Here is a 15,392-nt window from a genome sequence, read left to right on the forward strand (position 1 = left end):
CACAGACAGGAGCCAGGAGAGGTAAGTGAGGGCAGGGGGACGGGGACCGGCAGGTAGCGGAGCACGGGTGCACCTGCGATCTGAGACATGGATCGTGGGAGCAACCGTGACAGCTCCATTATACAAATGTGCAGTATAACAAAGTATTACCAAAAACTTTCATTTGCAACAAAAGAGACACCATGGACAAAAGACCAGTTGACTGAAGAGAACAATTGATTTAAGGATGAAAACTTTCATGACAAAACAGGATCTACAGATCATGGAAGGTCTACGGGTGGTGGGACTATCCTGGAGGAAGCCTTGGTAACCACATCGGACTTACCCCTGGATGATGGGGCTCTTGATGGGACCTTCTACACTAATGTTTGTAGGGCCATCCGCTTACACTTACCTATGACATTGAGGTCTGTGACCGCCTCCTTATACCGTTTACTGGTGATGTTCTCCACCAAACAGTGATACGTATCCGCGTCTGAGAGGCTGACATTGTGCAGCTCCAGGGTCAGGTCCCCGGATTCCGGATTAGACCGGAGAGATGTCCTCCCACTATACTCCGGGCTCTGCTGCTCCTTGTTCTCCTTCCCGGCATCCAGTAAGAATATTGTGGAGTGGTAAAGAGAGCGGAACCAGTGCAACCGCAACTCGGAGAGACTCTGCGGAGACGCCAAGGTGCACGGCAAGAAAGTATGTGACCCCACTGCTGCCACCTGTGTAGTGTCCTGTGTCTGTAGGTGGAATTCTCCTGCAAGAAGATAAAATACATTGTGTAACTATTTAATGACATCGATACAAGTAAATCCAGTCTAAGGTCATCGGAATGGGAGAAACCAACAACCAAAATGTCTAAAACTGGCAAAAGCCACCAAATTTGTCGGGCTCATCCATCCATCTAATGTGTATGGGGCACCAGACTCTCCCCTAAATCTCATCCAATAGGGAGACAGGAATTCAAGAGACTGATCCTTTTATCCACGACAGATACCTCTCTGTATAGCAAGTGTCCACATACCGTATATGATGGAGCCGTATATATTGGAGCCGTATATGATGGAGTCATCTAATATGAATCGATTGTAGTTTCCAAGGTGTGTCCCGACACTGCTGTGCTCTTGGTTCTCTGCATTGAGCTGGATCACAGCTCCTCCACTCTGTGCTAGCTTCTGGTTGAATACTACAGCAGTCTCTTAAAGCAGAGAAGATATGTAATATCTTATTGCACAGAGCAAAGAGCACAGCAGTGTGAGGACCCGCGCCGGGTGCGCTCAGAGAAGCTACAATCCTATGACTTATGTGTATATTGTAGAACGCTCCATTGTTTGTACAATCTCTCCTCGTGTCTTCAGGCGTCTGTGTTCATGTATCTGATATTCTCGGATCGATGATGTGATGAGACTGCGGAGGTGTCAGCGCCGGCCCGATACCGAGCACCTCATCATATCTGCTGACAGGAGGATGAGATAAAGAGCCGCTCCTGCTCCCAGTACATTGTGCCTGTGCCGCGGGCTGGGGGCTCCATGCTGCGCCTGTCAGCCTCCCCTGCTGTCACTGTTCTCTCTCCTGCAGCGGGAGGTCAGCTGGAAGAATATCCATCACCGCTTACAGCCGAGTAACCAGTCATATGACTCACTGCCTGGAGACCGGAGAACTGAAACATCTACTTTTAGATTTTTGTTTTGTGCTCATATATACAGGATAGGAGTAGTAGTACTGTGCTCATATATACAGGATAGGAGTAGTAGTACTGTGCTGTGCCCATAGATACAGGATAGGAGTAGTAGTACTGTGCTATACCCATATATACAGGATAGGAGTAGTAGTACTGTGCTGTGCCCATATATACAGGATAGGAGTAGTAGTACTGTGCTGTCTCCATATATACAGGATAGGAGTAGTAGTACTGTGCTGTGTACATATATACAGGATAGGAGTAGTAGTACTGTGCTGTGTACATATATACAGGATAGGAGTAGTAGTACTGTTCTGTGCTCATATATACAGGATAGGAGTAGTAGTACTGTGCTGTGTAGATATATACAGGATAGGAGTAGTAGTACTGTGCTATACCCATTTATACAGGATAGGAGTAGTAGTACTGTGCTGTGCCCATATATACAGGATAGGAGTAGTAGTACTGTGCTGTGCCCATATATACAGGATAGGAGTAGTAGTACTGTGCTGTGTCTATGTATACAGGATAGGAGTAGTAGTACTGTGCTGTGCTCATATATACAGGATAAGAGTAGTAGTACTGTGCTGTGCCCATATATACAGGATAGGAGTAGTAGTACTGTGCTGTGCCTATGTATACAGGATAGGAGTAGTAGTACCATGCAGTGCCCATATATACAGGATAGGAGTAGTAGTACTGTGCTGTGTCCATATATACAGGATAGGAGTAGTAGTACTGTGCTGTGTACATATATACAGGATAGGAGTAGTAGTACTGTGCTGTGTACATATATACAGGATAGGAGTAGTAGTACTGTGCTGTGCTCATATATACAGGATAGGAGTAGTAGTACTGTGCTGTGTAGATATATACAGGATAGGAGTAGTAGTACTGTGCTATACCCATTTATACAGGATAGGAGTAGTAGTACTGTGCTGTGCCCATATATACAAGATAGGAGTAGTAGTACTGTGCTGTGCCCATATATACAGGATAGGAGTAGTAGTACTGTGCTGTGTCTATGTATACAGGATAGGAGTAGTAGTACTGTGCTGTGCCCATATATACAGGATAGGAGTAGTAGTACTGTGCTGTGCCCATATATACAGGATAGGAGTAGTAGTACTGTGCTGTGCCCATATATACAGGATAGGAGTAGTAGTACTGTGCTGTGCCTATGTATACAGGATAGGAGTAGTAGTACCATGCAGTGCCCATATATACAGGATAGGAGTAGTAGTACTGTGCTGTGTCCATATATACAGGATAGGAGTAGTAGTACTGTGCTGTGTCCATATATACAGGATAGGAGTAGTAGTACTGTGCTGTGCCCATATATACAGGATAGGAGTAGTAGTACTGTGCTGTGCTCATATATACAGGATAGGAGTAATAGTACTGTGCTGTGCCCTTATATACAGGATAGGAGTAGTAGTACTGTGGTGTGCCTATGTATACAGGATAGGAGTAGTAGTACTGTGCTGTGTCCATATATACAGGGTAGGAGTAGTAGTACTGTGCTGTGCCCATATATACAGGATAGGAGTAGTAGTACTGTGCTGTGCCCATATATACAGGATAGGAGTAGTAGTACTGTGCTGTGTATATACAGGATAGGAGTAGTAGTACTGTGCTGTGTCCATATATACAGGATAGGAGTAGTAGTTCTGTGCTGTGCCCATAGATACAGGATAGGAGTAGTAGTACTGTGCTGTGCCCATATATACAGGATAGGAGTAGTAGTACTGTGCTGTGCCTATGTATACAGGATAGGAGTAGTAGTACTGTGGTTTGCCTATGTATACAGGATAGGAGTAGTAGTACTGTGCTGTGCCCATATATACAGGATAGGAGTAGTAGTACTGTGCTGTGCCTATGTATACAGGATAGGAGTAGTAGTACTGTGCTGTGTCCATATATACAAGATAGGAGTAGTAGTACTGTGCTGTGTCCATATATACAGGATAGGAGTAGTACTGTGCTGTGCCCATATATACAGGATAGGAGTAGTAGTACTGTTCTGTGTCCATATATACAGGATAGGAGTAGTAGTACTGTGCTGTGTACATATATACAGGATAGGAGTAGTAGTACTGTTCTGTGCTCATATATACAGGATAGGAGTAGTAGTACTGTGCTGTGTAGATATATACAGGATAGGAGTAGTAGTACTGTGCTATACCCATTTATACAGGATAGGAGTAGTAGTACTGTGCTGTGCCCATATATACAGGATAGGAGTAGTAGTACTGTGCTGTGCCCATATATACAGGATAGGAGTAGTAGTACTGTGCTGTGTCTATGTATACAGGATAGGAGTAGTAGTACTGTGCTGTGCTCATATATACAGGATAAGAGTAGTAGTACTGTGCTGTGCCCATATATACAGGATAGGAGTAGTAGTACTGTGCTGTGCCTATGTATACAGGATAGGAGTAGTAGTACCATGCAGTGCCCATATATACAGGATAGGAGTAGTAGTACTGTGCTGTCTCCATATATACAGGATAGGAGTAGTAGTACTGTGCTGTGTACATATATACAGGATAGGAGTAGTAGTACTGTGCTGTGTACATATATACAGGATAGGAGTAGTAGTACTGTGCTGTGCTCATATATACAGGATAGGAGTAGTAGTACTGTGCTGTGTAGATATATACAGGATAGGAGTAGTAGTACTGTGCTATACCCATTTATACAGGATAGGAGTAGTAGTACTGTGCTGTGCCCATATATACAGGATAGGAGTAGTAGTACTGTGCTGTGCCCATATATACAGGATAGGAGTAGTAGTACTGTGCTGTGTCTATGTATACAGGATAGGAGTAGTAGTACTGTGCTGTACCCATATATACAGGATAGGAGTAGTAGTACTGTGCTGTGCCCATAGATACAGGATAGGAGTAGTAGTACTGTGCTGTGCCCATATATACAGGATAGGAGTAGTAGTACTGTGCTGTGCCTATGTATACAGGATAGGAGTAGTAGTACCATGCAGTGCCCATATATACAGGATAGGAGTAGTAGTACTGTGCTGTGTCCATATATACAGGATAGGAGTAGTAGTACTGTGCTGTGTCCATATATACAGGATAGGAGTAGTAGTACTGTGCTGTGCCCATATATACAGGATAGGAGTAGTAGTACTGTGCTGTGCTCATATATACAGGATAGGAGTAATAGTACTGTGCTGTGCCCTTATATACAGGATAGGAGTAGTAGTACTGTGGTGTGCCTATGTATACAGGATAGGAGTAGTAGTACTGTGCTGTGTCCATATATACAGGGTAGGAGTAGTAGTACTGTGCTGTGCCCATATATACAGGATAGGAGTAGTAGTACTGTGCTGTGCCCATATATACAGGATAGGAGTAGTAGTACTGTGCTGTGTATATACAGGATAGGAGTAGTAGTACTGTGCTGTGTCCATATATACAGGATAGGAGTAGTAGTACTGTGCTGTGCCCATAGATACAGGATAGGAGTAGTAGTACTGTGCTGTGCCCATATATACAGGATAGGAGTAGTAGTACTGTGCTGTGCCTATGTATACAGGATAGGAGTAGTAGTACTGTGGTTTGCCTATGTATACAGGATAGGAGTAGTAGTACTGTGCTGTGTCCATATATACAGGATAGGAGTAGTAGTACTGTGCTGTGCCCATATATACAGGATAGGAGTAGTAGTACTGTTCTGTGTCCATATATACAGGATAGGAGTAGTAGTACTGTGCAGTTCCTATGTGGAGGCCCACCATGCATGTATGAGCAGGACTGATAGAAAGTTGGGTTCTTACTTGGGGGACATGTTCTGAGCAGTAACCTTTGTGTAGATACAGAAGGATAAGGATTCTGCCTGTGAGACGGTGGATCTTATCTCCGGATACACCCTACGCCGGACCTCACACAAGCTCAATATTTACTGACATATTTTTAGTTGCTTATATCTACATTTGTAGATTTCATACCAGACAGATCAATAAATGCAGCGCCCACCCGAGTCCACGACAATGGGACCTATAGAGAGGAACCACGTGGCCCCTGGAGGTGCCCAACATCGGGCAAAAGCCGCCACAACAGAGAGGACGGGATCAACTTGAAGGGACAATACAAAACACAGAAATGATATTCCTTTGCAGAAAACTGGAAAACCCAATTAATTAAGTTCCATAATTTATCTCCACGATCCTATGGTCCAGAACCGGAGTCCTACGATTCAGAATATACATGTATCTCTCTCTCTCTATATATATACAAGAAAGCGGGCAGCACTCCAAATTGTGATGAAAAATGGTGTAGATTCTTTATTCCACAATCAGCAACAAAACAGCGACGTTTCGGCTCCAAGGAGCCTTTTTCAAGCCGTCTATACAGTGTGAATGGCAGTGTTATATACATATCGCGGAGCAAGAGGTCTAGTGGAACGCATGCTGGAACGCACGCCATCAGGTCTCCTCAAGTATATGGAGATCGAGGGACATAGCTATTACAGGGAGACGCCTGGAGAACATGCACAGCGTCTAATCCCTTTTTGGACAGAAGCACGATTGCACTTTTCTTCTCACATGTGAGGTCAGTGTTAGACACCCGAGGGAGAACACTTCCAGAAGCTTTTTTCTAAATATTGACCTCCCTAATGTTGTATATATTTGTATATTTTATTGAATGCACATGTTCATTGTATATTAATGAATTGTACGTATATCAGAGTTTTATATCACAAATATGGTAATGTGGTGGGCGTGGATCACTTGGTCATGTGACCACGGGTTTATGTATATAACACTGCCATTTACACTGTATAGACGGCTTGAAAAAGGCTCCTTGGAGCCGAAACGTCGCTGTTTTGTTGCTGATTATGGAATAAAGAATCTACACCATTCTTCATCACAATTTGGAGTGCTGCCCGCTTTCTTGTATATATTGCTGAGGGACCTCAGGCCCAGTCCCAGGACCCCTGCACTCACTGTGCAGACTGTGCTGCTTGGACTTTCTTCCTCTCTCTCTATATATAGACATGAGTGGCTCTGATGGTCGGATTTCGGGTTTGCCATCACGGTTCTGCCGCTTGACCCAGACATATTGCCGGATTGGTGGCTGACGATGGTGACTCCCAATCTGGTAAATTGGAATCATTGGAGCTCGACAAACAAGACTTCTACAATCTAGAACGTCTTATCATTCATGGTTCTATCATCTAAAATGTCCTTTCTTATTATTTGTCGTTCTCCAATCCACATCCTTATAATCCAGAATGTCTGATCAGGACCCTATATTCTAGGGAACTAGAACCGTTGGTGGACCTTTACAGGTCCTGGAATGATTCCAGTACACCATGTGTATGGGTGCATGTGTATGAGGACTGGTGGGCTGGAGGACCATCTGTTCTTCTTTCATCATATCCATAGGGCAGGACCAAACTTGGTGATTGATTTGGATGCAATCGATCCCCCAGGACCATCGCGCCCCAGGCTGCCACCCAAATCTCTGATATTATAATCCACTACCAGGCCCTATAATCTAGAGAGTTTGATAAACACATTTTCCTCTACAGTACTATAATCTAGAATTTCAGTTAAACCAAAACCTTCTAATCTGAAAGATTTGATCATCTGCAAGGCGGAGACACGGATACACAGTCACGAGGGTTTACAGAATTGATCTACAGTTCACAGAAAACTGTGATATTTTTTAATCCAGGTCCCTATAAACTACAATACTCTGTAATCCAGATCCCTATAATCTAGAATATTCTGTAATCCAGATCCCTATAATCTAGAATATTCTGTAATCCAGATCCCTATAATCTAGAATATTCTGTAATCCAGATCCCTATAATCTAGAATATTCTGTAATCCAGATCCCTATAATGTAGAATACTCTGTAATCCAGATACCTGTCATCTGGAATATTCTGTAATGCACATCCCTATAATCTAGAATATTCTGTAATCCACATCCCAATAATCTAGAATATTCTGTGATCCAGATCCCTATAATCTAGAACATTATGTAATCCAGATCCCAATAATCTATAATATTCTGTAATCCACATCCCTATAATCTAGAATATTCTGTAATCCACATGCCTAAAGCACGTAACATCTAATCATCCAGAGCTCAATAATCTGGGATCTCAGATAATCCCGCAGGACACAGCGCAGGCTTTCAGTATAACAAGAAATGTCGTTCCATTAGGCAGAGGACTGATGGGATATTCAGGTCTCCCTGAGGTTGTGATAACGTTATATTATGGCGTCGCCCTTTCTATCCCTGTGGGTTTCCTTTGTCTCTGTGTGACGGGTCTTGGCCATAGTCAGGATGAGTAGAAGTCGCCAGCGCTGGTCCGGTGTAACCGGTTCTGTCTGCGCTCAGTGTCAGGTATGTCAGTTATGGCCACAGAAATACTCGACATTTACTCCACAAAACAAGATTTTTTATAACATTCTGGAACATTCTTTGTTGTTTGCCCTCAGCCCCAGAAACTGCCGGAATTCTTATCTTATACAGATGGAGGATCAGGACGTCACATTGTTGCATGACATTGTTACATGACATTGTTATATTACATTGTTATATTATATTGTTACATTACATTGTTACATTACACTGATACATCTGCAACAAAAGGAAGAGGTTCCCAGCTCGGAACATTGTCAGAGGAGTCACTAATAAACACTATGGGGCTCATTTACTTAGGGTGATGCCACACGTGGCGTTCTGAACCCGTTTTTGGTCCTTTTTTAAGCAGTCCGTTAAAAAACGCATGCGTTTTTGTCAGATTTGACCAATTATCTTAATTAAGACTGGTCGAAAACGCATCCATTTTTTAACGCATGCGTTTTTGGACGGGCTGCATAAAAACGGACCAAAAACGGGTTCAAAACGCCACGTGTGGCATCACCCTCAGGGTTGTGCGTTGCACTTTCGTCGGACTGTGTACCTGGACAGTATACAGCACTAATTCTCTGGACAGTGTGACAATATTTTATACTATAACTAAATATGGGAAATTCTAGAGTCCGGACTGTTACACACAAATGTACAAGCTCTAAGGATCCTGCAAATGGATCTTCCAGTCTGAACACGACATCGATGATACATTGAGAATAAAGGGCGTCCGGGTATTTATCAGGAACGTCACATTCCGCCATATCACATCTTGTCCCGGATTTAGCAGACAGGTGTAAAGATTTAGCAGAAGGAGCCTTGTAGGACCTCGTGTGAGGTCCTAGTGCCGGACCTTTGCCCCTCCTGATGAGGACATTGTGCAGACACTGAGCTCCGCAGCTGCAGGACGCGCCGTCTCCTCTCACACTTGATTGTCGGGGATAATGACACATCGGGAGGGGACGTAATGACACGGTCACCGAGAGGAAGATGGTGATGAGGGGTCCGGATAATGACATCTCCAGCTCCACATCCGGAGTTATTCCTTACTCTCGTCATTGTTCTATTTTATCCGCATTTTACTCTCAATTTCATTATCAATAAGACGGATTTATAGTAAAAAGAAGCGAAATCTATTCATGAGCGACGTCAGTGGAAAAACTCGCGCCAAGGCAAATCAAAGGACAAAGGCTGCAACACAACCTCAGCTGCTGCAGAACCTCTACATACACATCTTAGCTGCTGCACAACCTCTACATACACACCTCGGCTGCTGCAGAACCTCTACATACACACCTAGGCTGCTGCAGAACCTCTACATACACACCTCAGCTGCTGCAGAACCTCTACATATACACCTCAGTTGCTGCAGGACATCATCATACACACCTCGGCTGCTGCAGAGCCTCTTACATACACACCTCAGTTGCTGCAGGACATCATCATACACACCTCAGCTGCTGTAGAACCTCTACATTCACACCACAGCTGCTGCAGAACCTCACACTGATTGTCCCCTCCAGGATTCTCTGATCTTATAAAGTTTGTAGTCCCAGCTGTCGCCCTCCTGCCGGTATTTGCACAGTTTTTGCTATCAGTGGGGGCTGATATGGCTGCCAGCGCCGCCGTGTGACGGGGGAGATCCATCAGAGGAGCCGCCAGGGAGGCGCTGTGACCGGGTGCCCAGTCCCGGTGCCTCCTCTGTGTATGCTCCTCCCGAATAGTCAATAGGATCTCACTGCATCCAGAAAACTAGAATGGAAAATTCCATCCTCCTATGACAGGACTGACCCTGGCACCAAGGGGGCAAGAAGAGCCCATTATAATATCGACTAAAAGAGGACCCCTAAAAATAACAACAGTGCAGACCCCAGGGGGCTTCCTTATACTTGTAGTTCTGCTCTGGGGACGGACCATCACATCCTCCCGTCCTGACCTTATCTGATTATTAAGAAAACCTTTATATCAGTGGTGGCGAACCTATGGCACGGGTACCAGAGGTGGCACTCAGAGCCCTCTCTATGGGCACCTGCGCCATCACCCCAGTGCAGAGTTCGTCAGACCAGACTCAAGACCTCTAGCAGTCCCAGGCAGCCCAGGACCCTAGAAGGAAGCTACAATGATCTACACCTTCTTTCTACTGTATTGGTGTCCTCAGGGGCCTATGCAATTTAAACCTGTGACAGAGCAGGGAAGTTACTGCTTAAATTGTCGCATTGGCACTTTGCGAAAAATCCGTGGGTTTTGGTTGTAGTTTGGGCACTCGGTGTCTAAAAGGTTTGCCATCACTGCTTTATATAGTAAAAAACGAAAAGAAAGTCAAATCATCCAATAACGCAAAGGAATGAAAGCAACGTACAAACTCCGTGATCCCGAGCTCCACCGCCACTGCTGCCCCCTCCTGGCCGAGAAGATGCACCGCACAGACATGATCACATCCGGTAAGATCTCTGCCGCATGGAAACTATTGTAGAGGAGATGTTTATGTGCAACTTTAACATAATTTGGCAAAATTTTGCATCAGGTTTTTAACACAAATTGCAAATAAAAATCATATAATACAAGTCCCAAAATACAGTCAAAAAGATCTAATGTGTCCTAAATAATGATGACCCTAACCGGGATTTCAGCTTATCCCCCCCCCCCCAATATTTAACACCTACAATTGGTGCTGATGTTAACTTAGTTCCCTTAAAATTGTCGCCATACATGATAACCACAGGAGCGACGATCCCCAGCCAAAGCATGAAGACGATCTGGCCCGGCCATCTGGATATCTGAGAATAATGACATTGGTTGGCCTGGGGTTCCTTGGGCACATGAGATAAAATTATTCTGGGTGCCTTCCCTTCATCATCCCCCACGAAAAAGAACCCACCATTCTCCAAATTAGGTTGCTTTCTTTTGTATCTATGGGCCCACCGGGGGATCCTCTGATTCTCTGGTGGGACAGTCCAAAACTGTATTATTTGCTAAGGAGCGGTGGAGGCCAGAAAGAACTGGAACCAGAGGGTCCATATAGTTGGAGTTGGTGGAGTTGTCCTGAGTTGGTGAATGATCTTCTTTAATAATAAGGGCTCCGCCCCTTTGTAGACAATGGATATTGTATTGTCTATAGTGATTATAGGTCACAGAATTCATCCTCTCGGGAGGTAAAACCTAAATATTAGAGAGCACAGGAATCTATAAACATGTCATGACCCGTCTGTGATATCTGTTGGGTCTGTGAGCCAAAACTCTACAAAACTCATCTAACCTGTTAGGCCTCACGTGGAAACAGATGGCCTCCTATTGATATTTTAGGCTCTTGTACCCCAGCTGTTTACCCCCTGGGGCATCTGTGATGGAAGCTGAAGCATCATGAAGGAGCAATAAGAGGACCACTGATCGTCTCCAAGATGGCGGCCTCTATCAGCGTGTCCTGTATTGCTCTCTTCTTATCTTCCTCAATCCTCGTCCAGCTGCCTCCAGGGCTGCTCCGCTCATGCTGGGGGCGGATAAGGCTGCCCCTGGGCCCTGGGCTGTAGGAATATTATGGCCCCTACAAGTCTGGAATCACTTCCTACATCTGGTGCTAGAATCAGCTTATTGGGGAATGGAGGAGGCGTCCCTTCTGCAGCTTCCTATCTGCAATTTTAGGACCTTAGGAAGGACCTTCAAACGTCCTGAATTGGCTCTTGTGTACATGTGTATTGAGAGCAGGAACAGATGTAGGAGGATTTCTCAGTAAAAATTTTATGGGTGGCCATGGGACCCTAGAAGGCTTGGGGCCCTGGGCTCCCGCCTATATTATGACCAGCTAAGGCCCCTGCTGGATGACGGGGGTGGCATCTTGGGGGCTAGTATTGAGCCTGCGGCAAAAATGCAATGAAACCTGTGCAGTTGCAAAATCCCCCACCGGGCCTAGCTTTTTTCGTGGCTGCAGGAAGGCAGAGCCCTGAGTGGTTGGCTGAGCGTGGCCTAGCACTACCAGGATACCAGGGAGCAGAGGTCTTGTCCACAGCCTGGCAGGTCTCCAGCAGGGGGAAGGTACAAGAAATGGAGGGAGAGGCTGAAGATGTAGGTTTCTCCCTGGGGCAGCCCCAATGATCCCTGATGGTGGTGAATGGGGCGCCGGTGGAGGGATCACAGTTGGTAAAGCATTCGACTTACGGTTCATTTATTGGAACTCGGCATCGGCCAAAACAGCAGGAACATCAACAGGATAGAGACGGCCGGTTGGATATCCAGGTTGATCAGGCCGTAGAGAAAACCCTATTGAATGGAGAGGGATTTCATAGCACTAGATTTAATCCTGCATTGGCAGGGGTGTTGCACAGTGGATACACTGCGTTTCCCTGCAGGATTTGTGATGATGTCATGATCATGTGACCCGCTCGGTAAAGCATTGTACAGACATCAGCCTGTGGAAGATGAGAGGGCTGCTGACTGTGAGGTGAGGGTGGAGAGGGAGACACAGTGAGGGGGGAAGGAGAACATGAGGGGCCTCACTGAATGAAGGTATAAAAACATAACAAAACTTTATGTCACAGAACCGACCCAAAGATTAAAGGGAAGGAGTCATCTGGACCCGCACAATGAAAGCTAAAAACTAAACACATAAGAAAATGGAAAAATGTATTTTTTGGTGAATTCTGCTGAATTGGAATTTATTTTCCAGCTTCCCAGTACATGGCAGGGAACATTACATGGCGGCAGTAGAGAGCACAACCAGTCCCAAAGATAACAAGCTCCATGCAGTTCTGGAAATGGAGAAATAAAAGAGGCTGCAGTGTTAAAGGGGCACAAGAACGGGGGTCTGTTGTATCCCAGGTGAATGCAGCAGTGGGACGGACTGTTGCTCAATTCCCTGTCTATATCGAGTGCAGCTGAACTCCTCCAGCACCATAGAGATGAATGGAGCAGCAGAGAAGGGGGCCGATTATAGGGTTGGCTCCATGGGCACGTGCCCCAGGGCCCCCACCACCTTACAATGTCAGACCGTCAGCTCACAGGTGGCATCTCCTGCTGGCTAGGACGTTGCCTTCATGTCTATCCTCTTCCTACATGGCTGATCACGATAGTGTTTGTGTTTTTAAAGCTTTCTTATTCTGTATCTTGTAGCTCAGGCCTGTTGGCACGCTCGCGCTTACGCTCACTCACTCACTTGCATCTGATGTCACAATGCTTTTATTGTTACAGGAGTTTCTGCTTTTTCTGCCAGCGGGATAAACTTTCCCTCCGTCGCAGGAGGCTGTCGGTGGCTCCATGGACACGGATGTCACCACAAGGTACATGCACGCAGCGACCACAGCCTGGAGTTTCCCTTCGGGCAGTTACACAATTACAGGAAACTTCTCTTATTAATTAGGAAGCTCTTAATAATAGAATAATAGAGCGAAATCACCGGTTATTCCAGGTGCTGCAGCCCAGTGCTAATCACTTGTAATACCGAACATCACCTATGGACACAGGTGGCGCTGTTCAGAAAGAAAAACTGACATTGGAGCGGAGTGTTTGTTATTCCACTTTCATTTGGGCTCCACCCACCTGACAGTAGAGAGCGGCAGGTAATGACATTGATTACTGGGGAACGGTGGAGAGTAGAGAAGAGATTCCATACGACATGTAGTATAAGGAGCGCGGCGCTATGTGAACGCTTATAGCGGTATAAACTCTAGTAACTGATAACCATTGTGTATTCGTGAGATGCAGGTCCTGTGTCAGTCATGAGATGCAGGTCCTGTGTCAGTCATGAGATGCAGGTCCTGTGTCGGTCATGAGATGCAGGTCCTGTGTCGGTCATGAGATGCAGGTCCTGTGTCGGTCATGAGATGCAGGTCCTGTGTCAGTCATGAGATGCAGGTCCTGTGTGGGTCATGAGATGCCGGTCCTGTGTCGGTCATGAGATGCAGGTCCTGTGTCGGCCATGAGATGCAGGTCCTGTGTCAGTCATGAGATGCAGGTCCTGTGTCGGTCATGAGATGCAGGTCCTGTGTGGGTCATGAGATGCAGGTCCTGTGTCGGCCATGAGATGCAGGTCCTGTGTGGATCATGAGATGCAGGTCCTGTGTCGGTCATGAGATGCAGGTCCTGTGTCGGTCATGAGATGCAGGTCCTGTGTGGATCATGAGATGCAGGTCCTGTGTCGGTCATGAGATGCAGGTCCTGTGTCGGTCATGAGATGCAGGTCCTGTGTGGGTCATGAGATGCAGGTCCTGTGTGGGTCATGAGATGCATGTCCTGGGTCAGTCATGAGATGCAGGTCCTGTGTCGGTCGTGAGATGCAGGTCCTGTGTCGGGCATGAGATGCAGGTCCTGTGTCAGTCGTGAGATGCAGGTCCTGTGTCGGTCGTGAGATGCAGGTCCTGTGTCGGGCATGAGATGCAGGTCCTGTGTCAGTCGTGAGATGCAGGTCCTGTGTCGGTCGTGAGATGCAGGTCCTGTGTCGGGCATGAGATGCAGGTCCTGTGTCAGTCGTGAGATGCAGGTCCTGTGTCGGTCGTGAGATGCAGGTCCTGTGTCGGTCGTGAGATGCAGGTCCTGTGTGGGTCATGAGATGCAGGTCCTGTGTCGGTCATGAGATGCAGGTCCTGTGTCGGTCATGAGATGCAGGTCCTGTGTCGGTCATGAGATCCAGGTCCTGTGTCGGTCATGAGATCCAGGTCCTGTGTCGGTCATGAGATGCAGGTCCTGTGTCGGTCATGAGATGCAGGTCCTGTGTCGGTCATGAGATGCAGGTCCTGTGTGGGTCATGAGATGCAGGTCCTGTGTGGGTCATGAGATGCAGGTCCTGTGTGGGTCATGAGATGCAGGTCCTGTGTCGGTCATGAGATGCAGGTCCTGTGTCGGTCCTGAGATGCAGGTCCTGTGTGGGTCATGAGATGCAGGTCCTGTGTCAGTCATGAGATGCAGGTCCTGTGTCAGTCATGAGATGCAGGTCCTGTGTCGGTCCTGAGATGCAGGTCCTGTGTCGGTCATGAGATGCAGGTCCTGTGTCGGTCATGAGATGCAGGTCCTGTGTGGGTCATGAGATGCAGGTCCTGTGTGGGTCATGAGATGCAGGTCCTGTGTCGGTCATGAGATGCAGGTCCTGTGTCGGTCCTGAGATGCAGGTCCTGTGTCGGTCATGAGATGCAGGTCCTGTGTCGGTCATGAGATGCAGGTCCTGTGTCGGTCATGAGATGCAGGTCCTGTGTGGGTCATGAGATGCAGGTCCTGTGTGGGTCATGAGATGCAGGTCCTGTGTGGGTCATGAGATGCAGGTCCTGTGTCGGTCATGAGATGCAGGTCCTGTGTCGGTCCTGAGATGCAGGTCCTGTGTCGGTCATGAGATGCAGGTCCTGTGTCGGT

General features: G+C 46.5%; 1 protein-coding gene across 1 annotated transcript in view; it reads right to left on the bottom strand.

Moving 5' to 3' along the window:
- The window catches only part of LOC140078010 (butyrophilin subfamily 1 member A1-like), a 48,008-nt gene that overhangs the window by 26,350 nt on the left and 6,266 nt on the right, over positions 1-15,392 (bottom strand). Inside the window, exon 3 of the mRNA XM_072125766.1 lies at positions 395-745. Coding sequence (XP_071981867.1) covers positions 395-745 — 351 coding nt within the window. The remainder of the gene's footprint in view (positions 1-394; positions 746-15,392) is intronic.

Source organism: Engystomops pustulosus, chromosome 9, assembly GCF_040894005.1.
Source record: "Engystomops pustulosus chromosome 9, aEngPut4.maternal, whole genome shotgun sequence".
Lineage (NCBI taxonomy): Eukaryota > Metazoa > Chordata > Amphibia > Anura > Leptodactylidae > Engystomops > Engystomops pustulosus.